The sequence below is a fragment of the Passer montanus genome, unplaced genomic scaffold (genome assembly GCF_014805655.1).
Source record: "Passer montanus isolate IOZ18808 unplaced genomic scaffold, ASM1480565v1 scaffold11, whole genome shotgun sequence".
Lineage (NCBI taxonomy): Eukaryota > Metazoa > Chordata > Aves > Passeriformes > Passeridae > Passer > Passer montanus.
The window spans coordinates 3,052,509-3,076,449 of NW_024357613.1; the positions used below are offsets into that span (position 1 = coordinate 3,052,509).

Consider the following 23,941-nt stretch of genomic DNA (forward strand, 5'->3'; position numbering starts at 1 on the left):
AGCTTTGATTTTAATGAAACTCATTAAGGAAAGAAATTAACAGAAATTAACAGGAAAATATCATAATTTGTCTTGTTTCAGAAAGCTTGAATGGAGACAAAAGGCTCTTAACATGACACGTAATGTGACCAGTCAAAACTCTGTGTGTCGCTGAATATGACAGGCTGAGTAAGTCCGAAGCTGCTTATGCTGCAGCTCCACAGCTTGGTGCAGTGAAATGAAAACAGTAAATGAGAATACCCTGTCTTTGGGCACTAAGGAGACTCTCTCTAAGCATCTGTGCACTGTGTGCCTGTACAAGCATGCAGGAATGTTCAAGGTAATGAAGATGCTACCTGTAAATATCTTAGGATAATGAAAGATGAAGGGTAATAAACTCTCTTGAGAAGGAAACAATTTTATAGATAGTTCATTACTACTGTTTCTTTTTGCAATACTCTTCAAAGGAGGGGAAAAAAACTCCACTTATCTTTTCAGATACATATTAGGCGTCTAAGTAATCTCTGATTTCCCATTCAGAAGCACAAAAAGGAACATTCCATCATGGCTTTTAATCTGAGTGGAATTGACAGAGGAGCATGCAGTGTTGTAAGCAGCTCAGAAAGGCAGCAATAACAACATTGACACGTCTTGCTTTAGTGTCCTCGGCCTCTCCTTTGGCTCTTGCTGGCATGCTCTCCCTTAACTCAGCCTGCTAAGCTGCTGCCTCATCCCAGAGAGAGCCACACACACCCTCCACAACGTGGGGCTGGCATCTGCTCAGCGGCTGGGCTAAAATCCTGCCCTTCTACAACCGAGTTTCACCTTTGACTTTCAAAGGGGCCAGGATTTAGACTGGAGGAGGTGTAGAAAGGACAGCCATGGTGCTTGGGACCAGAGGGAAGCAAAAAGGACAGATGGAGAGCAAAAGGGCCATGACAATCCACAGACCACATTCATAAAATGAAATTTTCCCATGAATCACTATTTGTTCCTCATGGGGACCAGCCGTCTTTCTACAGAAAACAATAACACCACTAAGAATCTGTTGAAAGCACACACATAAAAGCATTACCTATTTGGCATTTGCCCCTTGCCACCTGCAGTGGCAGTCAGCTCCTGAGGCAGAGCCACACTGTGCTGCCATCGTATTATGAGTCTACTAGCAATATCAGGGCAATAACAGGCACACAGGTACTATAGCTTCCTAACACAAGGAATTTGTATAAATATAGGTTAAAAGACAAGGTAGTGCTTCCAGGCAGGGAAGAAAGCCTTAGTTATATGGAATTTAGAAACAGTTTTCCTGTGATTTCCTGCGGAATTCACAGTAGGTGTCAGTGGCATGTAGGAAGTGCTGGGGTTCATAAGGGCAGGTACAGAGAGCAGGTATGACAGACAGGGAAAGCCAAGGGAGCAATCAGAAGCTGTTGGCAGGAGGGAGACAAGGATGGGCACAGGAAATCAAGACTAATGGAAATGCTTCTGAGAGAAGTCAAAAGTGTTGGGCCTTCAGACAAAGCAATTCTTGAGAAACAGACATCAGCAGAATGACTTCTCCTCCAGTTCAAATAAAGGCTGAATGATAATACAAGCCATAGAGGATACGGAAACTGGATCCTATCCAAATGGCCTCAGAACAAGCTGAATATGTCTGAACTGGAATCACCTGGACCTTCCTTTATCCCAGCTGACTAGGAATCTGTTCTCAGCTTTTAGTTAGATAGTTCTCACCTGATATTTATCCAAAATTTCATGCTGTTTCTAATCAAGAACACCAGCAACATCCTTCATACTAACATGCTTAAAGCAATTGTCCACTTGTGAATACAGCTGCTCAAAAAAAAAAAAACAAACCCAAACTTACTCTATTGAAATCACTCGAGACAAACTGATTAGAATGACCAGAATTCAACCCCACAATTCTATACACAATCTGGGAAAGTTTGTGAACTTTTTGTTATTCTTTTAAACTTTCTGAACTTCAAGGAGTTGAGGAGAGCTATTCAAATGTACCAAAAGAGAAGTACCTCCTTACAGTCTCTCAGACTATTTTTTATATGTTTTTATCTAGTAACACTATGATCATAGACTACAATTAAATTAAACAAACCCTCTTGCATTGTAGGGTAATGCCTGGATAACCTCCAGGAGGTTATTTCTGCCCTAACTAGTTCAATGTCAGAGCCATTTTAGGGATACAAATGAGTGGAGAGATTAGGAATAGATGAATCCTGGATATCACACTGCTGTGGGTTCACCAGCTCTTTCTGAACTACCAGCAGTGATTTCTATCAAAAAGAAATCCCCCCAAAATTAACCTCCTATCACCTAGATTACCTTCTTCCTGACTGAGAGAGCACTGAATTTCTCTTTCAGTGGCACTCCTTCTCATGCAATGCATTAGACTATTTACTTAGGCTCTGAAGACTACCTTACGTGTCCTCTACCACACAAAAAAAAATCCATACATAAATGATTCAGGAGTACATGCTTTATCCATTCCTCCTGTTTAAAAACATGCAAGCCAAATGCTTATCACTTACTGCCACTCAGCTCAAGCTTCCTACTCGCTTCAGCCTGCCTTCAAACTAAAGGCTGAAGATGACCTGACTTTCCCAGATGTGGATGTCCAGCTGTAAGCCCCACCACACTTCCTGGAAGATGAGGGGTTTACAACATCTAGGAAAATCAAATTGCTATGATACAGCTCTTTGTTCTTTGATTTGCTTATGGTGGTAAGCAGAAAATATTTTACCAAAATTCTTTTACTATCTTAATTTGCTCTCATTTATTTTCACGTGTAATTCACTGTGTGTTTGGACCATTCACTCACAAGAGTTATTTCAAAATTACTTGCACTTTATCAAGTTTCCTTTTATATCCTCCCTTTTTCTTATTTCAAGGAGGCCAAATATAATTTTTTCACCTTTTTACGAAGGAAGCTGGAATCCTGCTGATCCTGCTCGATACCTCCACATCGAAAACATTATGTCCTTTAGTCTCCAGTGCTTGTGTTTTTCTGCAATCCCTACCTCTAATCTGCCTGCTCCTGGAGTGACCATTCCAGCAGCAGTGGCTGTACCTCAGAAGGGTCCCTATGAACTGCTCTGTCTCCTGGTGTGGGAAGAGGCTGGCACATCCCTCCCAAATGCAGCTAGGGCACAGAGATATGTACTGACCCACTTCAGTCCCTGCTCTCTCATTTATGAACCCCACTCCAAGGACAGCTGGGAGAGGGACCCATATTTCCATCACTACTCACTCCTCCATAATACTCAGATAAGGAGGCCTGTCTGTTCCCTGAGAGAAGCCAGAAACCATACCAAGAAAATTGTATCAAGAACACAGAGCTCCTGCACATCAAAGAAAACCCATTCCCTTCCTATTTATATTGGAGACTTCAAAACAGCCACCTCAGCCTTTGCTGTCACTTTAGCTGTTACAGAAGAGCCTGTTCTCTGCTTTCAGACACGTGTATTTTATGTAGCATGACAAGAAAACACAGCCAAAACTTTTCCTCACTCAGGTCTGAAAAAAACCCTTTTCATCTGTATTATAAAGGAAGAAAAGCTTTGAGAACTTCGCAGACAGATTTGTTGAAACAGTACTTTAAATACAGAGTGGAAAGCTTTCTTCTTATGATTCTTTTCATGAGTTTATTTATGGGACATTTTTTCAATTCTGGAAACAAGAGCACATGGCTGCTGTACCTACAATCTTTCAACCAGATTTGCCTCTAGTTAACCTCAGTTTTATGGGAACGTAATTAAACTAATTTCTATGGGACTACAACAAGTGTAAAACAGGGTGATCCCATGGAGAATTTCTTTCCCAGTGTTCCTATTGTCACTTACTGCAAAAATAGCAAGCTCAAACACAGTGAGACAGTCAACCTTTCCACAGGTATTGTGCACACTCCAGCAGCCCGTGATGCATGACGTAAATGATGACAACTAAAACACAAGCAAAATGGAAACACTCAGAACGCCAGTGTCACTTATGCCTGGTAATTTGTGTGTGCACATACATGTGTCCTGGATGCAGGGGACATTGGCCAGCTGGGGATAAGGTCTATAAAACCACAGACCACATTATACCTGGCACAAGGCTTGTTTCACCTTGTGAAGTGTGCTATGACTCGTTGGAGGCTCACTTTTGCCACTCTGGTAGACAGAGACCTCATCTCACAACCAGGCCCTATCTCATATTGGAGCATCTGTGCCTGGGCACTGCCAAACGTGTACATCCTTCCTGACAGGCTACTCAGAGCCAGTTAAGCCTGGCAAATGTGTTTGTGCACAGCGCTTTAGCAATACAGCACACGCAAAACCTGCTAGTTTTCTTCCATAATATTTGCAAATTCCGTAACAGTTGATTATTTATACATTAACCCACAGATTTCATTTCTTCCATCTTATACCCACCCATTGTAGATGTAGTGTTGTTGCCACTTGCTCTGTTAGGCACGAATTAATGCATCAGGGCCGTGTAATTTATGCATGCTATTTTGTCAAGTCTGTTTGTATGGAATCTGCTTTGGAGAGGCAAGCTGCTCTCTACTCTGGGGCCAGAAATAGTATTAATTTTCCTTTTCTTTTGGTGCTATGGATCAAGGTAACTTCAGAGCAGTCACCAGCAAATCTCTGAAGAGATGGAAATTGCAATGTTCTGTGTTTTATGCCGCTTCAGGTAGAGATGATTTGTGTGCATGCAGAAGTATGACACTGGCATAATAGAGGAAAGCCCTAGTTGACATGGATATTCAGGGGATGCCATTATCAGGGCAGCCAAACGACCAAGGACAAAGCACTGATTTACTAAGTTAGAATATGACTGTGCGCTTCTAGGTTTCAAAAGCGAGGGAGGAAACCAAACTGCCTGCCTTTCCCAGGAAGCAGAATTACAAGGCAGACAGCTTGTTCCACTTAAATGCGCCCCACTGCAGTAACAGTATTACTTGTGAAATGAAGACACAACATACAGTCTTTTCTTAGTGCTTTACAATTCTCAGGTCAAGTGCTAATACATATTACAGAGCTCTCCCTGGCAAGTATTGTTAGAGCTGTCATTAAAGACCTCCAAAAGTCTTAGCTGTGCAATTCAAAATGTTTCCAAATCCTCTTATCCCAAACATAACAAATCTTGCTGTTGTTAAATCTGATGTTTTGTAAATTCGATACTACTTGGCTTATTGAGGAGGCTGGAGAATTTTTTTTGTGTAATAACACAGATCTCCAGAAAACGAATAAAGCGTCTCTGCAGCAGGGGAATAAGACGGATCTCTGGGAGGGGATTTATGTAGACCCGTGGAAAAGGAAAAATCAAAGACCACCTACAGTACAGTATGAAGATGATTCTAGGATTAAAAGGCACAATAATGCTACCCAATTACATCTCTGCCTGGGTCATGCGCTATGCATAGCAGAAAGAAGCAAGATGGCAGATACCCTGGGTTATTTTAATTAATTTAATCATGTGACTAATTGGTCTCTGCTGGGTTTCTGTGGTAACTGCTTCCTAAGTGCTGATGGGCAATTGTGTTAAATGTAGCTTGGAAACTGCACGTAGGGTGCAGTGCCTTCTAGGGAGCAAAGGGAATTGTACAGCTGTGTGGAGAAGGTGCTCCTGCTGGGGCACTGATTATCTCCGTGCAGAATGTCTACAGCTGTACTGTCCTCTTTGCTCGTCTGCTTCCCGAAGGAACATGCAGCAAACACGCTAGACTTTTTCCCTCCCGGGCGTGAAAGTAGATTTCCTGTAGGAATATGGGAGGGCACATGTATGCGGCAGAGCACGCGCGCTTTGGAAACAAAGGGAGAGCAGCCAGAGCGCCGTGCGTGCAAAACTGAAATGACTCCTGCGTGCGCAGTGTGAGGCCCTGCAAACCAGAATGTCTTCTTAGTGCTGACTCTGTTTGAGGGTAAATCCATTACCAAGCCCTGACACAAACAACGTGTGAAACCGGGTGGTTTGTTGTTTTTTTTTTTTTCCCAACTGCTCCTGCTTCTCTTGTATTATTCATGAAATCCCTAAATCCACACAGGTCATAATTAGCATGGAGTACTGCAAAATGGCACAGAGCTGCCTTCAAAACTGGCAAACATGAAAATGACTTGTAAAAGTCATTCTTTGCTTCACGGGTTGAATTTCAGATCACCATGAACAAGAAGTTGTCATCCTGTTGGATCCAAACTTACGCCCATGTCTCCTCACATGATTAATGTAACAGCAAGGATGGAAAGATGATTAATAATAGCAACCTACATTCCAGCAATCACAATTGCACATAAGAAATGTCTGTTTAATGGGGTGGTAAGTTAACCCCATTAAGGGCACAGAGAAAAAAACAACTGAGAATCTCCTCTCCTCAGCACCTTTCAATGAAAAAAAGCAACCTAAGAAAATATCCTTAAGACAATATAAGACATACTGCAGATACAGAACACAATAGGGAACAGAAAATGCCATACCTTATCTTAACCTTGCCAATGAAAATGCAGAAAGAGGATAGGAAATGTAGGAAGACATAGCCAAAGAGAGGTTAAAAGTTTGGCAGCTGTATTGTGAAGGCTAGAAAGGTTCCATTTAATAAGGGAAAGGATAAGGCAGAATGGTAAAGGAAGAAAAACGTGCACTACCTCCCTGCCCTGGGCTACTGGAGCATAAAGAGCTATCCAGCCTAACTGCTGCAAACCTGAGCTTTATTTTATTTAATATAAATTAGGTTAAATTTAAAATACCTTATACAGCTTTATCAGCAAAAAGTTGTAGAGCACAAACATCAAATTCCTCATTTTTCCTGTTGTAATGCCACCACTGGCTTGAAGTTTGTCATTCAGTTCTCATCCTACTGACTCCAGTGGAAATATTGCCCCTGACACTCACAAGATCAAAATACTTCCTTTGTTTTGAAACTGGTGGTCAGCATGCTATTGCATATTCTGTTCTGCAATTTGTATTGAGTTATTCACGCCTAAATTCAAGGCTGAAGAAATAAAAAGCTCAAAATAACCACATTTGCTGTAAGCTGTCTTTAGGAAATCAATTTTAGGAAACAACTTACAAACTAGGTGAAATGCTGTAATAGCTCTACTGTGTTCTTTGGATAAGGTAAACATAGTGAAGCTGCTACACACTACATTTTATGCTGAGATGTCCAGATATAATGAATTAGAGCTCTACATGACCCTTCTTTAAAAACAGCCCTTATTGTGTGAGATTGAACACAACCTCACATACTGCTTTAGTCTTTTTATAAGAAGTCTTTTACACTTTCCATATTTTCACCAACAGCAAATACTTGAAAATATTGACATTTTCAAAATACTCCAAAAGAGCAGTGTGGTGACCCTGACAACTGCATTATGAAGGCTGAAAATTTTTAAGAGAGACTTGAGAATAACTGAAAGTGAGACAAAACATTTTCATTTGAGTGATATTAACAAAAAACTCCCCAGCAAGACTATACCAAACCTACTGCTCTGCAGACCCAGTAAGAACTAAATGGAGTTATTACAACTCCTACATTGGGCCAAAATTACTGCTGATCCAAGTAGCCTCGTTTATTTTAATAAAGCTCTGCCTGTTTACACCATCTATGTATTTGCCCAACCAAATGGGACACGTTAATCTGGATCTGGATTATGTCACAGAGCCCTTCATGCTTGCTGTGCCAGCAGTGCAACCACTCTGATGAGGAAGATGGGTCTCACCATAGTGATCAGCCCATTTGTTCATCTCATCTGCCAAACTGCAGCTGACAACAGCCAATACCTGAAGGAAGGAATGAAAAATATCCTACAGTCTACACAGTCACAGGATGCATCTGGGGCTGACACAGCAGGCATCATCTCTCATGAATGATATCTGGTTTCTATTGCTCTTTCACTTGGTTTAGCAATACACTTTGCTAATAGTAATCAGCTTTATCAAACCTCTGTAACTACACCATTTAATTTTAGTACCAATTCAAGTGCTACTCCAAACAGAGCACTCCTGTTTATTTCAGCAGCTTGTCACTCAGGCCTTCAACTATTTGCAACAGTTGAGTCTAAAAATGGGCGGTGTACTTTTGGCAATTAATAGCTCCTGCTGAATCCGAGCATGCTGTCCCTTCATTTCTGCAGCAGACAGAAAATACACAGAGGACAGTGTACGTATCCCCCTGCCAGTACCAGCCACTGTGTTTACTAGTGTTTGCTTTTCCCAGCTTAGTCAGTCCCAGCAAACCAGCTCATTTCAGGCCCCAGCTACAAGTGCTAACACCTCAAAGTATTGTACATCAAAACTGTAAAAGATGAACCTCTGGTCCAGCCCTCTACTCCTTCTCCACAGGCTTAACATTTTTGTATTCCTGAAAGCATCTTTGATTAGTCTCATCACTGAACTCTGCATATCCAAACTCTTTCCAAATTTTGCCACCCCTTGTTCTATCCACATTACAGCAACCACCCAACTATCCTCCTCAACACTACTACCCCAGACCCTTGCCCATTTAATTACCATTTAAACTGCATCACCCAACTTATTGCCCTTCTCCTATCCTCAGCTTCAGGTTGTCTTCTAGCTTCACTCATTCCCCTAGGATATTTTTTTCAGGTTGCTTTTTTGTCCCCCCTTGGCATAATATCTTGCTTTTGGAAAAGTACAAGTTGGATTTTTTCATTCTTTCTAATTACTCCAGAGAATTATTTTCTGTCCTGTCTGGTATCTGCAACTTCTCCTAGCTCAGTATCAGCTGCAGAGTTTGTGAACTTGTTCTCTGTTCTCTCCTGGAGATCATTAATGAAATATGAAACAAGACCAACCTCACGAAAGTCCCTCTGGCACTTCTCTATCCACAACCTGATATGCTGCTCTTTATCACCACCCTTTACTTCATTCCTTGAGTCTGTTTTCAGGCCACTTGACAGTGTTCACATCCAAAGCAATTTGAATTAATCTGAGGGTAAGATTTCATGAGATGCCATTTCAAGTGCTTTACTAAATTTCAAATCCATTAGAACTTCTAATTTGCCTCCCTCAGCTGATTTCCGTGCATGTATACACAGCAGCCGTGTTTGCTGGGCAAAACCTCTGTACCACTCCTTTCCCATGTGGTATAACTGCAGAAAACAGGAATGTGCTTGAGTGGGTTTGTGCATCGAGTATCTGCCTTTTGTTAGAACATCCAATTTTTTTTCTTAAAATATAATTCATTTTTCTCAAGAAAATTGAATTAAAATTTTGTGTAGCACATAAGAAAACACTCCTCAGCATTATAAAGTAATTTGTCTTTTGGCAGGAAACTTGAGCCCTTTTCAATGCAAGCACTTTCTTATTTAAACGTCCAGCTTCCTATGAAAACATGGACTGAGGTATGCTGCATTCACTGCTTCCATGGAGGGCATCAAACTATCTATAGACATCAAATAACACATCAAAACCAATTAATCTTATCCAGCAAACATGATCCTGAGTCCAAATAATTACCTAATATTTTTGTCTAAAAGCTGTTATGTATAAAAATTATATCCCAGCTGTTCTTTACAGTGTTACTACCTACCAGGTCATGCCTAACTGAAGTTACTTTATTCTGCTGTTAAGCAAATTAAATAAAAATTATTTAGGAACTCTCATTTCCTGTGCTCAAGAAGAAAGTAACCTTATGTCTCCTTTTCTTTTTTTGTTTTTGTTTTGCTTATTTTTTTTAAGCACCATACAAAAGACTTCCAAATTTTCAGGAACAGTTGCTGGTTTTAATGATATATTGCAGATCCTTGTCAATATCTCTGCTGCTTCACACTTTTATTTCCTTAGGAACACTCGGCTGAGCACCATCTGCTCCTGGTGATTTACTGCTCTCGAGTTGCTGAAGTTGCTCCGTAACTTCATCCTAAGAGACTGCAATTTCTGTTATAAGGCCACACTCTGATTTCCTGTGGATAGCGTCCTTGGGACAGGAATTTCCTCATCATCCTCTGCGGTGAAGATGGACACAGGAAATTTAATTTCTTTTCTCTGCTGTTTCACTTTTTCAGAAGAGGTCAGAGCCATGGCTGGATGGCTTACAGGCACAGGGGACTTACAGGTGGCTTTTTGTTTTCTACAGAGCCACTTGTTCTATACTTCCTACACTGCCTGGCACCTGCACCTTTCAGATAATTTCTGGACTCCACCTCAGGAACCTTTAGCTATAACTGATTGATCATGTTTTCAAATGTTTTGAAGGAAGTGTTTTGTCTTAAAAAGGCAAAACATTTGGTATTTCTGCTACATGTATGCCTAGGACCCTGGTGGCATTTCCATCATTTAATAACCACACTTCCAATCTGGAAAAAAAAAAAGGTTTTTTCCTCTCTTGCTGTGTGAAAAACCACAGAAACAATAGGAAAACAGACCAGATGCAAAATAATTGAATTGCATGTACACAATGTACAGGGCAAATATGCACAGGGCCTGATCTAAAGCTAATTGCAAGCAGTGGGATGTCACCCGCTGATGCCAATGGAATCTGGATCAGGCCCAAAGAAAGTACACAAAAAAGCAGAGGGAGTTTTTTGTCTCATCTTTCAGTTACAGTAATCATAGGTGTTGTTTGTAACAGTAGTAGGTAACAAATTTTCCAGTAAAAGTGTGATTTTTAAGTTGACAGTGTCCCTTTAAGCTTATGCACTTCCTCACTTAACTATGCCAGATTTACTCTCCCCTTTCTACTTTTCCTTGCTCAGAGGTATACATACCATCTGTGCATCTAATATGGTGTTCTTAAATAGCCTCCAGAGAGATTCAACGCTTCTTTTTCCCCTCTTTTTAAACCTTTTCTTGTTTAACTCTTTTCCTTGACATTTTAGAACCTCCTCTTTCAGAGCTTCTGGTCCTTTTTCCTCAGGATGAAGTTATCACCTTCACACACTGAAGTCAGTAGTACAGCTACTTGTTCTTTTAATGCTTGTACATTAGTCAAAACTCATAGGGAGTTGCCTGATCAAGGCAGTGATAATGATAAATTGCTTCTGCAAAAGGAGGTATGAGACTGGACCATTCAACAATAGCCAAAGTCAACCATTATTTTAATAGTACACAATGAAATAGTTCAAACCTTTCTCCCCATAAATATTTAAATGTCAGTGCACTGCTTCAATCTCTAGATTAATCTTTTAAGACTTATGTTTCTAGTTCTAGGAACTCTCTTCCACCTAATTTTCAGTAGCACTGTGCACCACAACCGTGAAAGCCTGGGGGCTAAATTAAAAATAATAAAGAATTATTGAGACTGAGTTGTTTGATTTCTAATTCAACAGGTTTCCTTTTTCATTTGAGACTCCAGATTTCAAGGGAGAAAAGGTCCATAGGCACACAGGACACTGCAGTGCTGCATCCATCCATGTGGTAAGAGGAAAATCACTGCACTCGGCCAGTCTAATGGAGGTGCTGAGTCCTCAGTGGTTTCCCACGCTCCCCAGGAAAGCTGCACCAGGCTACCATGTCCCACTAAAGGCCCTTTCCCTCACAAAGCCTGGAGAAGGGCTGGAGAGATGCTCAGAGCCACGTCTCCCCCTCATCCCGTGTGTGCCAGCCAAAGGACTGGCTCCTGCCCGAGCATCTCTGCCAGCCCCTCTGTGCGACAGCGGCAGGTCTGGCCTCCTGCTTCTTAGGCTGGAGAGTAAATAAACCAAAAACAGCTGAGGACACATGCTCCCCACCTCTGCACACAATCAAATGGCTGTTTCTAAATATTACTGAACAGATGAGTACATTTATTTAAGATACAAAATTTCAACAAGTCTGACAACTCACAACATATGTTGACTTTCAACTTAAATTCAAACAGGTGAGCTGTAAATGCTTGGGGTTTTGACAGAGCACAGCCAGTCACTGAATTTGTCTGGTCACCAAGTGATCAAGCATTATTGGAGAAACAATTTTCTACTGGGAAGACATTTTACATTTTCAGATTTTTTCTCTATAAAACCCACCTCATTCTTCCATCAAGTTTAATGCCTGCACAGTGAGCACGGCTTGATTTATGGCAAGAAACTGACTTCAACTAACAATCCCCAGTAGTACATTTTCCTGTTCATCCAGCAGATTATAAGTTATATCCATTTGGCCTCTCCTAGCCTCATTTAAACTCACAAGGCCAGACTCAAGGTTAATGGGTGTAAGGGTTTCTCCAGGCTTCCCATAAACCAGCAGACGTTTCCAAACAAACCTAAAGGGATGAAACTCTCCTGGCTAGAAGGGGCCAAAAAGATAGACAACATGATTTACTCCCTTGGTCTGACTCAGTTTCATCCTTGAATTTATTGCAAGATTCCTATGGCTGATGGAGAGGAAAGCCCCACACTGGGAGTGTAATGGAGTGATTAAATACAGACTGTCAGCTGACAAGAAATGCCGCAACACCACCGAATTGCTGCCTCACCTGCACAAATTACTTTGCCACTTGTGAAATGTGACAGCAATGTCATCTCCTGAGACACTTTAGGACTAGAAATTACCTTCCACCTTCATCTGGGCCTCTCAGGTTTTTTACTTCTGCCCACCATGCTACCCTGCCTGGGTGGAATTTTGCCTCGTCAAACTACGCCATTAATTCCAATTTCTGTATTCCACACACCCTTTCAGAAGTGTGTACGAATGGTGTTGCTCACAACATTGTTCCTAATCCAAACACATTTTTGAAAACCATATTTGCTTAATTTTGGTTTTCAAATAAAAATATATAGAGTGAAAAAAATACTCAACCTCCCTTTCAATATTTCCCTAAGTTAATGAGCTGACTGATAAATGAACAGATGCCATTAAGGCAATAATTTATTCAAATGTCATGATATTTTTGAACAAACATTTAATATGCATTTCTTTATTTGCCCAGCTCATATTAGTATTAATGATTGATGTGTTCATTAGGAAAGGGAAGAGTGGCACCAAATATAGTCTGTGCAAATTAGATTCACTTTGGAGATCTACCCTAAGCTTTTGTCAGAACAAGGACTGTTCTTGATGCTCATTCTGTGTTGAGCATGTGAAAACAAAGCTGGAAGTTGCCTAATTTCATAAAAGCCAAGGTTAATCTAAGGCAACCTGAGCTGAGACATGAAACAGAGGAGAGCAACATTTTTTTGAGCAATTGGCTAGCTCACATAGGTTGGAACCAAAGGGGTTCAGAGGTAAAGTAAGTACTGGTATGTATAATATATGCTTATTTTCTGAATGCATTATTGTTATTCATTTAAACTCTTTAATTGAAAATCCCTTGGTGATGTAAAATATCATGGATGCAGACTATGAAGTCTATCTTGCCAAATTTTTAAAGGAGCAAAATGTCCGTTATCTTCTAGTATCCTCCTCTCCCCTTCAAAAATTCATCCTAAGTGATTTAAGATCTCAGTAAAGCTCTTTAGTAACCTCCAGAAAAATGGTTACTGGCCATATTTCTCGCTCAGTCACTCTGCAGGTAGCAACTTCTTTCACTTCTCCAATACCAAGGTGTCAGAACATCTGTTTAAATCCAAGTCATTGCTCTAAACTGTATTCACCCAGTGTGCAAGAAACTTAAAAGCATTTCCAGTCAAGTCCTAACACAATTAGTGGTTTTTGTTGTGCCATCTGTATGTAAACAAAACTTGCTTCTGGGAAAAAGGAAAAGCGCAATCGTTGAAGCTGTCCAAAACTGATGTGAGGACACCTCACATAAACTGGTAGCTTTGTTTGAATCAAATGCCTGCCCCCCAAGAGGCAGCTGTAATTAGCATATTCATCTTGATAGAACCAAAGCAGCCAGAATGCAACACGACTGGTGTAATGTGACATGGTGGTTAAAATTAAAAGTGAACACGCCTTTTAATTGGATTGGATACCTGCTAGTAATTCAGACAATGGGAATTTGATTCAAATTTATAGTATTAAATGGCAGCAGATGGACATTAAAATGTCCATTGAGTTTGCAAACTGACAAGCACGCTGGGTTTGCCAGATCCCTTCATTAAGTCACTGGTGGCATCAGTCAGGTGCTGCTGCCCATTTCATTGTTTGCAATGGCAATGCATTTTGCTTTGTTGTGGGTGAGCAGTGAGATATTCTGACTGATAGCCTCAGCAGGTGAATTTGCAATTTCATTTGCCTCTTCTAAGCACAAAAAATCCTAGCTCTTGTTTAGGGAAGCAGTTCTATGAGATCTCTGGGTTTAGCATCCTGTAAATAACCAGGCCAGCCAAAGACAGCAAGACAATGATGCCAGTCTTCTTTTGACCAATACCAGCCATTTTTTTCACACCTCAGGATTTTCTTAATATTTCAGTCTCCAGATTCTTGGTCACTATCTGCAGCCTTCAACCCTCCACAAACTTTAAAAACATCTTCTGAATGAGGCTCTTTTCCTTATCCCTCCTTCTCCAGCCAGTTCCTCAAAGAAGTTTGCAATTGTGCCCCACACTTGAGCTGTTTCCCCTGCAGACTCAGCGTCTCATCTGCATTCACTCATCAGCGCTCATTTATCTCTCAACAAAGCAATCACAGCTATGGAGATGTTTGTTGTCTTTTCCCCCTCTACCTTCAAGCGTTTGCAGGAAACCTTTTCAGTTGGCTGCCGTGGCAGATAGGCGCACACACACACGCAGATGTGCACACACAAATGCACGCACGCACGCTCTACGCAAACGGCACTTTGGGAACCATTTATTGAATCCTGCTTTTCTCTACAGCTCCACAGAACCAAATACAGGCAACTGCAAGCAAAGATGGTGGGACACCTGCTCTGCACTGACCTTTCTGAACACCTGATTAACGCAAGTTAAATCTCTAGGAGAAATAGATTTTCTATTCAGAGCCCCATGTGTTTCAACTATAGAAAGGGAGTCTAAAGGAACAGCTAAGCTTTCCTTTTTTTGGTCAGAGCATTATTTGCATCAAGTTGCTCTAAGCAATTTTCCGAATTTCAATGAATAATGATCACTTTACAAATTAAATTTTGTAGATGCATAAGAAAGAGATGAAAGTAGCTTTTTTTCTGCCATTACTCATTGACTTAACAGTGAGATTGTTAAATATCTCTCATGCACTGTTGGGCTGCACAATTAAGCTTGAAATCAGGAGAACTTTCTCTAACAATCCTCAGTAATAATTCTGGGGAATGATAGCTGCTGTTTACTCCCAGTTTATAGCACATGTTTGTATCTAAACGTCCATATTATCACTTAGTGATAGATATTAATTAACCAAAAAATTATGCAGCCAAGAGCACTACAGCTATATGATGTTGCATGCTCTTTATCATCTTAAATAGAGCTTGAAAATGTGAGGAGTTGCCTAATGCAACAGAATTCAGAACTAAATAAATGTGTATGACTTCTTACAGCTCCATTTGATAGTTTACATTCATTTTTGCCACACAGATGAGATAAAGGACCCTGAACCACACTCCCTGTCTGCACTACTAGCACACAGTGTTGCCCACCACTTTACAGGGAGAAAAGGGTCATCTTTGTTTACATCTTCATGGTGCTACAGAGTAGCTTACTTTTACTTTTTGATTTAGGCCTTTTTGTTTATTAGTATGAATGAAACTGGACTGCTCTGTAAACAGAAACATCTATCTTTTTTCCTAATGGTGAGACAGTGCGAAGCAGGGACAAGGTCAAGTATAAAATACTGCCTGAGAACCTTGCAGTCGCTATGTCTCCAAAGTCTCAGTCAAATCAAGTAAATTACTCTTTAATATATCTGTGAACAGAGTTTATAGCCTCTTCGAAGTCAGTCCTAGTTCTATGTTTGGCTACTTGGTCATAATAAATTTGTTTTCTGACCCATTGAGTCAAACAATTTAATTTCAAAATTAATCTTTTCAAGCTTCAGACTCACTGGATGAAATTATGAGTCCAACTGTTCCCTTTAAATTTAATATTCTGAAACTTAGTGGTCTAGTGCTTTTTGCCCTTACGTGACTCTTTGGTACTTAACTTTGTATTAGTTGGCCTCTAAAATCAAATCTAAGAAGGAGGCATCCAAATCTTATATCTTTGGGTACTAGCATTAGTCGCAAATGGTTGCTTTTCCAGCAGTGGTTCCTTTTAATCGGTATTATTATACACAGCAGGTTGTCATTATACAAAATTCATTATGTGCATTTGACCAAGCAAATTGGACAAACAGGAGCAGGAATGCATATTCGGGTTATTTGTGTTTGGTGGTGGCAGTGGTGTTAATTTTCATCTTCTTTCTAAATTGGATCTTGTCTAAATACTTTGGGTTTTGCTTGATGGGGTAAAAGCCTCAAATTTTTGTTCATTTATTACTAATAATTTAGATAAACTTATTCTGTTGAGGGAGCCTTTATAATTTCAAAACATATATATTTTCTATTCCTGCAAGGCATGGCTGCTGGCTGATATAATTTTAAATGGTCATGACTTTAAAATACCTGGAGCAAAATTTGCATTTCTTATAAGAAAAGCAACTTAAGGTTGCACCAAACTTCGTCCTTACAAAATTCCCATTCCAGGCATGAGGGTCCCTGACAGCCCTGGCTATGCATGGATGCAGAGGACACAGGGACCCAGCTTCCAGAGCACAAATAGACAAGACTCCAGCAGGACAAAAGGCAGGAAAGCCTGATAGGCACCTCGGACTTAACACCTTGGGTTCACAGCTCCCAAGGCCAGGAAGGCACCAGCTTATTCCAGTGTGTTGGTACTCTTGCCAAACCTAGTGGAGGAAAGGGCTGAGAAGGAGTTAGAAGTTGGGAGCAGCCAGTGCCCAGCTGACCTGGGGCTTTGTGGAGCACTTTCAGGACACTGCAGGGTGGGCTCATGCCAAGCCTTCTCCCACTTGGGAATCTGTGGCATGCAGCACTGTAGTGTGCATTTGTCCTGTGTATGGGAATAATTTTTTTTTTTATTAGAATGGTTACAAAAGTCCTCATTCTGAACACAGCAATTGCCATTCAGGGATGGATAATTCACAGCATTACTTAGTGCTGTTTTAAGGCATTAGTGATGACTAACTCTTTACTGCTTAAACAGTCCTATCAACTCAGGCAAGCACTTATTACAGCACTTCTTATCTAGGGGAGGGAGGGAAGACTGTTTAACGTGATCCATTAGGAAACTCAAGCTTTAAATAAAGTGACCACAAAGTCCTATCAGCTCCCAGAAATGCAGCAGCTGTACATATTTAATGTAATACAACACTATATTGTGGCAGAGATCCCTGTTTAAAACATGCATAAGGCAGGTGAAACGTGACTGTTTTGCTCCTCTGTTTGAAAAATGAGAAAGTGTAGAGTGGCATAACTCCTTAAAATACATAAATAAGCATTAGAGTCAGGGAGAAGACAGGTATGCTGTTGGAATAGCAGTAACAGAGCAAAGGTCAGCAGTTAAATCTGAAGCTATTGCATCCTGGTTCTTTTGATCTTATTCCTCAAGACTCCACTCTGTTACTAACAGGTGAAGTGCAAAACCAGAAGCGTAAGTTCTACTGTGCTTGTCTTCATTTAACAACAGCACTTCCTAAATATTCTGATCCCAGATAATCTAATGCCATAAACATACATGCAAGGGGCAGCTACAGATTTCCTCTGCTCAGTCAAATCCTGTGAAATTACAGGTTCCACAGGTCCAAAGAGAAAGAAAATTCAACTCACTGGCTTAGCTTTGAAGCAGAGCCAATCAACATGATAATGTTTTCTCACCATGTTTTGCCAAGTCCTCCCACATGACATTTTGTTAGTTTGAAACCTCTTTAGTGAATAATAGGACATTTCACTGGGATATGCTGGTATATGAAAATATTAGGAACATCTATTGTGTTTATATACGTATGTGTGCATATATTTGTATATGTGTGTGTGTGTGTCTATACACATACAAAATAATGAATACAGACATCTTTCTGGATGGAAATATTTGGCATCTCCCAGAAGAAGCTAACAGAGGTGTAGGAAAGGGAACCAAGGAGAACATGAAGCTCTAATTCATCCTTTCTCATAATACAAGGACAAGAAGGCCTCCAATAAAGCACAAGGGTAATAAATAGTAAGTCAGGAAAAAGGGAACTTTTTCATATACTGCCTCACTGATTGAATTCATGGTCATAAACTATTACTGAATTCTACTACTAATGGGTTACTAGAAGGTTGAAGTACATCTATGCATTATGTTAACATGCATTTATTTTCATTTAGTGGAGATCTAAATCTCTTATTTCAGGATCTAAGCTGTAGATGAGAAAGAATACATCAATTCCTTTCATCTGCCTCTCCAAGGTTTCCCAAATTATCTGGTACTCATCAGTTCTGGTCACACAGGACCACCTAACCAGGATCACTGACAATGCCTCCATTACTAGGAAGTATCTTATCCATGTAAATTTGTGCCTGGAAGTCGCAGGAGCATCAGCTGACAGAGATCTGTATCCTGTCAGCCCAGAGCGTCTGGACTGTGCCCTGCACATTGTAGGGCACACAGAACTGCATGTGACAGAAGTGCACATGTGCACATGCACATACATCCACGTGGATTTATTTTCAAATGAGGAGCATCTAAGGAGCATGTATTTCCCTCCTCTACACTTTTTCTAGATAAGAAGAATGTAAACAACACTCTTCACAGAATACTCATGTGACTTTTACTTGTCTGTCTGCTCCAGTAGACACTATGAGCTTGATTCTCCAAGACTGCCACTAAAATTCCACTCTACTGATTTTTGCAACCTAATTCTTCAGGCTGTTTTTTTTTTTTTTTTTTTGGGGGGGGGTTTGCAGGATGATGTGACCCAAATTTATAAAGGAGGTTAATTTGCTCTAACATTGCATCTTAAGTCTAGAAACCATATGTGCTTATTTGTTATTATGACAGATGTAAAAGACCAGATTTAGAGACTTGAAGTCAGTTTGAACTTGACAGGCTTGGAATGGCCTGAAGCATGAGGGTAAATGGCATCACTTAGGAAGCCAAAATGTAAAGAGCTTTATGAATGATAAACATTTCTAAGATAATAAAGTCACCTAAAGACTCACACTATTAAGCATAAAAAGGACATGGTTACTTTTTAACAACTAAAAATTTCAGGTGTTTTTTTTCTATTTTTCTTTAAATGACACGCTACAAATACTGCTGCAGAAAAACAGCTGCTGAAGTAACCTAGAGGGCATTTTCAGACACTGTGCTTCAGTGATTACAGCAATTTTTGTAGACATTCAATATTAGGACTGCTTCTAATTTGAGATGGAGTTAAATTTAAATTGAGTAGGAGGGGCATTCACGTTACTCTAGATGTTCTAACATTGCTTACCCCAACCCAAAAACTGTATAGTGTCTGTATTTTGTAGCAATGATAAGTTATTAAAAATTATATACTTTTAAAGAATGAAACTAGAGCTCACTAGCAGCAGTGAAAAAGTATTGTGATGGGACTGAGACTTTGGCCCTAAAAGCATTTACCACTGGCCATGATCCCAATGCCATGGGACTTGGTGGCACTGTCATACACAACCTTTCTCTACTAATTTCTTGGATACTTCCTCTTAGTTGTCTATGTGTAGGAAGTATCCTGAGACTCTAAGGCCAAATTCAGAGTCTCATGTTAATGCTTCTTAGTATTTAAATTTCCTGACCCTCACAAACCCCAAGTATCAAGCTGAGAGAAACTGAAAGAAAGAAGGTTAGTAAAGGGCTGACAGTCCAACAGACAATACAGATGGAAAGTGGTGGGACTAGGTGAAACAGAGAAAACAAAAGAAAAGAGTTTCTATTAGATGCTAAATGAGGCTCAGGCTGGGCCTGATTAAAGCCATGTCTGTGTAGGTTACATCTTTCCTTATTTCTCTTACCTTGTTTCTCTTGAAATATGCTCTTCGGCAAGCTGCAAAGCACTTCTCGCTGCAGAAGCATTTCACTTCACTTCCCATACTCAGGGAATAGCGCTTGATTCCAACTTTCTGGCACCAGGCACACATTATTTGTACATTTGACACATCATCTTCTACAACAAAAATATAAGAACAATGTTTACATGAGATGCAAACACCTTCCTCAGACATCTGCACACTTACTCTTAGATACAAGCAGCACCAGCTCATCTCATTGCTAACTCCCTCACTGCCAGAGAGCAGAACTGTGCCTGCCTGTGACCACCACCTTCGTCCTCAGGCAGCCAGTGGCCTGTGCCAGCCACACTCAGCAGCCTGGCAAAGCTTCTAAAATGGCTGGAAAAGATGATTACCTCCAAAAATTGTGCACTGCTGAAAAGGTCTGTAAATCTCAAGAACTCTTTAGCATGCTTAAGAGCGCAGGACTCTTTATTAAATGAGTAACCAAGACTGAAGGTTTAGTGGGTATTGCTGTTTTGTTGTTACTTACAGTCTGCTGTAGTGAGTCCCTGAGATGCTCTGCTCAGCAAGCTGGTGATAAAACACAGCCAGAAGGTGCTGCACCAAGGCAGGTCTCTAACACGAGCCCTCTTCTAAATAAGAAGGAACATAAAACACCCCTTTTCTGTATTATTTTGAAATTACTAGCATACAAAACAGGGAGCTTTGGTGTGAATTCAGCAGTCACAGAAACATAGACTTGAATGAGGCAGAAGTTGCAGCACTGTGGCAAAATCTGCTAGGTTACTTTATAATCATTATACTCATTGGTCAAATTTTACTTCAGGCAGAGTTCACAAGCCTCTTTCAAGCTCTTCTCTAACATGTGTTACAAATGTGGCATGCGTGCCTTCTGCCCATGTAAAAATACCACAGAGCTTATTTACTAACGTAAATATCCTTTTGCAATATCCTTTTGTGGTCATCATTCCCACCTCAGCTTCACAGACAACAGCATTGAATAGTCAAGCCTGCTGAACAGATCAAGTCAATAAGTTAGCAGGAATATTTCTGACTTAAAACTCAGAATTCTTCAGTTCTTATGTCCAGTTTATGATACTGAATGACCTTTCAGTTACAGACAGCAGCCATTGTCTAACTTCTGGGAAAAAACATCCCTGGAGACTAATTGTTAAACCAGTTCCTGGTCCATGAGCTGTGGAGAATTCATAGCTTAGAGATTCTGTCATGCAGCCATCCTATTTCCCTATAAAGGATTTGTTTTTGAAGCTACGCTGTCATCGTTCTGTAAAATTATTGGCAAACTAATTTTTAGCAGAGTGATTTGGCTCCTTTCCCTGACTATCATAACTCAGAACTACGTGCTGCATTTTACTCACCTTATTGGAATAAATACTGCCAGTTTAATAACTTTTTACCTTCCACAAATTGTGTTATGATTTACAGCTACAAATAAAATTCTACAATGTAAAATAATGACCTTTTAGTTTTAATCAGACTGTCTACCTTTAAACCTATATTTAAGGCCAAGTTATAGCACAGATTTGTGTTTAATGTATTGTATCACTTACCCTTTAGAGTGGGATTTGCCAGTATTATAAGCCCCTTCATATACTGAACACTAAGGGAAATCAAAACAATTTGGCCAAAATTATCACTAGCCATCTCTAGAAAGCCTGCCCTGAGCTGGTGTAACACCAGCCAGGCACACAGGGTGCTGCTGTGGTGGTTTTGCATGGGGGTCATCACCACTTTCTCTGCAGACTGGTCTTGTCCAGGATGCCAACTTCTCCAGCACAGACCTACAGCTCTTCCCCCCATTCTTGTCCTGAGTCATTTGAAGTACTTATCTTTTACAAAGGCACCCTGATTCAGCTACTTTTGCTCCATAAGAAACCAATTCCTTACAGACTGAACCTGCCCTTTTGAATGTACCAGGACAACAGAAGATCCTCTGAATCAAAGGAACCAGACAGCAGACTCTTGTTTCAGATAACAGTAACATATATTCCCCTACTGATAAGAAGCATTTTATCTCTGGAAAAGAGAAGATCTACCAGTGATACCTTTCTAATAGCCTTCATTTCTGGTGAAAGGAACTCTCATAAATGAAAAAAGAATATTACAGAGCTGAAAGACAGTTCACTGCAAAGTAGGTGCTGAAGTAGCTCTTTTTGAAGCAGGTTAGCTTGTCTGGGGCATAGTTTTTAGGGGGAAACACAGATGCACCACTGGGATTCTCAGGGGCTTTCATGAGTGATTTGATAGGGGGAACACCTCAGCTGTCATTCAATTCCTGTTCACTAATTCACATGAACGGTCTCCCATAGATGATGATGAGAAAGACCCACACAATTGTTTATTTCTAATTACACAGCTATCAGCAGCAGCTGCTTACATGGAAAAGCCACATTATTCACTTCTCTGCGCTTTTCTGCAGGTGGTTATACAGGACAGTCAGGTTCAGACCACCTCCTTCTACCAAAGACCCTCTAAGATACATCCTGGCAAGGAGAGGAGGGGAGAGGCAGAGGGACCTTCTGTGTCAGGTTGCTGTCTTGCCATGCCCTATCCAGCAGAACTTCATAACCACCTCACAGAGAATCCCTTGAAGCAGCATGGTTTCACTTGTGGTCCATGGATCTAATGGCCAAAAAAAATAGCAGAGAATGGTCTACAAACTAACACTGTATGCACTTCCAGGAAGGGATATGTGATATCCAGGAGGCATCATCAATATTAGTCAAAAGGGTCATCATTGTAAAAGAAGGAAGTGGGAAAGGGAAGGAAATAATCTAGCTATACACAAAGAACTCAAACTATTTCTCTATTCTACTCCTTTCTCACATTAGTCATGAAACAACGTAATCCTTCTCATTTCATGGTAACAGCAATAAGAGAACTAGATGTCTCTTCAATTTAATAGACTCAGGAACACTGCCACAAAAGGATTAACTGAGTGTGGCCATGTGAAGCAGCCAGAAAACAGCAGCACTTCAGAAGGGAGTTCAGAGTACACACTTCCTGGGACAGGACACTAATACATCACTTTTCAAGTCATCTTTGCTCCCTCAGGTGTACATTTGCCCAAGTCAATTTTTGATGCAACTCTAACTTTTTGTAATGCAGTTCATCAGGTGAAATAGAAAACATCCAGTGTCACATTTCTATGGACCATCAACCGAGTCCAGCCCAGAGGGAGGAAAAACTTTGTCTAAAATCAAATCCTTTCTTTCAGCTACGTGTGATGCTAAGAACAGCAGAGAAAGGAAGCCACGCTTGGTGCCTGGGAGAGTACAAAGCTGTGCCCTATGGGTGTGGATGACACTGGGGACAAAGATAAAGGTCCAAACCTGACTGTGTGCTTTCCTCCTTCACACCGGCTGTGGCAGAGATCTGAGCAGACCTTGTGAAAAGAACTAATAGGCATGTTTTGTTACAGTGTATTAAGCTTAGTGACCAAAATTCAGGACTGCAACATTGGCAGTAAGTATTACTTCATGCATTTCCACCAGCAGTGAGAAGCAATAATGTAGCCTCAAGACATCAAGACTGTGTGAAATAAGAAAAGACAGAGTCTTGGGATTTAAGTGCTGTCATCTGCTAAACACAAGCTGGAATAATCTGAAACCAGAAATTCATATCTTGCATTCCATTCAAGATAAAATTCCTCTCACTTTTTCACAGACCTTTGTTTTTCAAGGCCGAATTCTTTGAAAATCACTTTACCAGATTCCTGCCCTGCTTTCAGGAAAATGTATCAAATCCCTGTTCCTAGAGCACTCAGCTAGAAGAACTTGCTGCTAGGAGATCACAGGGAAGTAGGAAATTTTCAAATCCGGTAGTTTAAGACTGGTTATCTGTCTTCAATCTTTATTCTAATCTTTTCCTGATTAGAACTGCACTAAGAAAGCTTCTCCTCAATAATTATACCAGTTTACTACATCAGCAATGTCTCCTTTGTTCATACTCAGTCTTTTGCTGGTAGTCTAGCTTAGCATATCTGCTTAAAGTAACATGAGCTCATCCTGACACCATGCCTACATCCATCATGTGAGCTCCCACTGGAGCAGCTCTCCTGATGAAGATCATTCACCATCACTTTTAGGACACATATAGCTATGCTGACACATGTTTGTAAAGTAC

At 40.5% G+C, this 23,941-nt stretch overlaps 1 protein-coding gene across 4 annotated transcripts in view; it reads right to left on the reverse strand.

Moving 5' to 3' along the window:
• Positions 1–23,941, reverse strand: part of LOC120510681 (sine oculis binding protein homolog) — a 113,916-nt gene that overhangs the window by 70,309 nt on the left and 19,666 nt on the right. For all 4 annotated transcript variants that reach the window (XM_039726747.1, XM_039726727.1, XM_039726756.1 and 1 more), the window contains one exon: positions 19,796–19,947. In XM_039726747.1, coding sequence (XP_039582681.1) covers positions 19,796–19,947 — 152 coding nt within the window. The remainder of the gene's footprint in view (positions 1–19,795; positions 19,948–23,941) is intronic.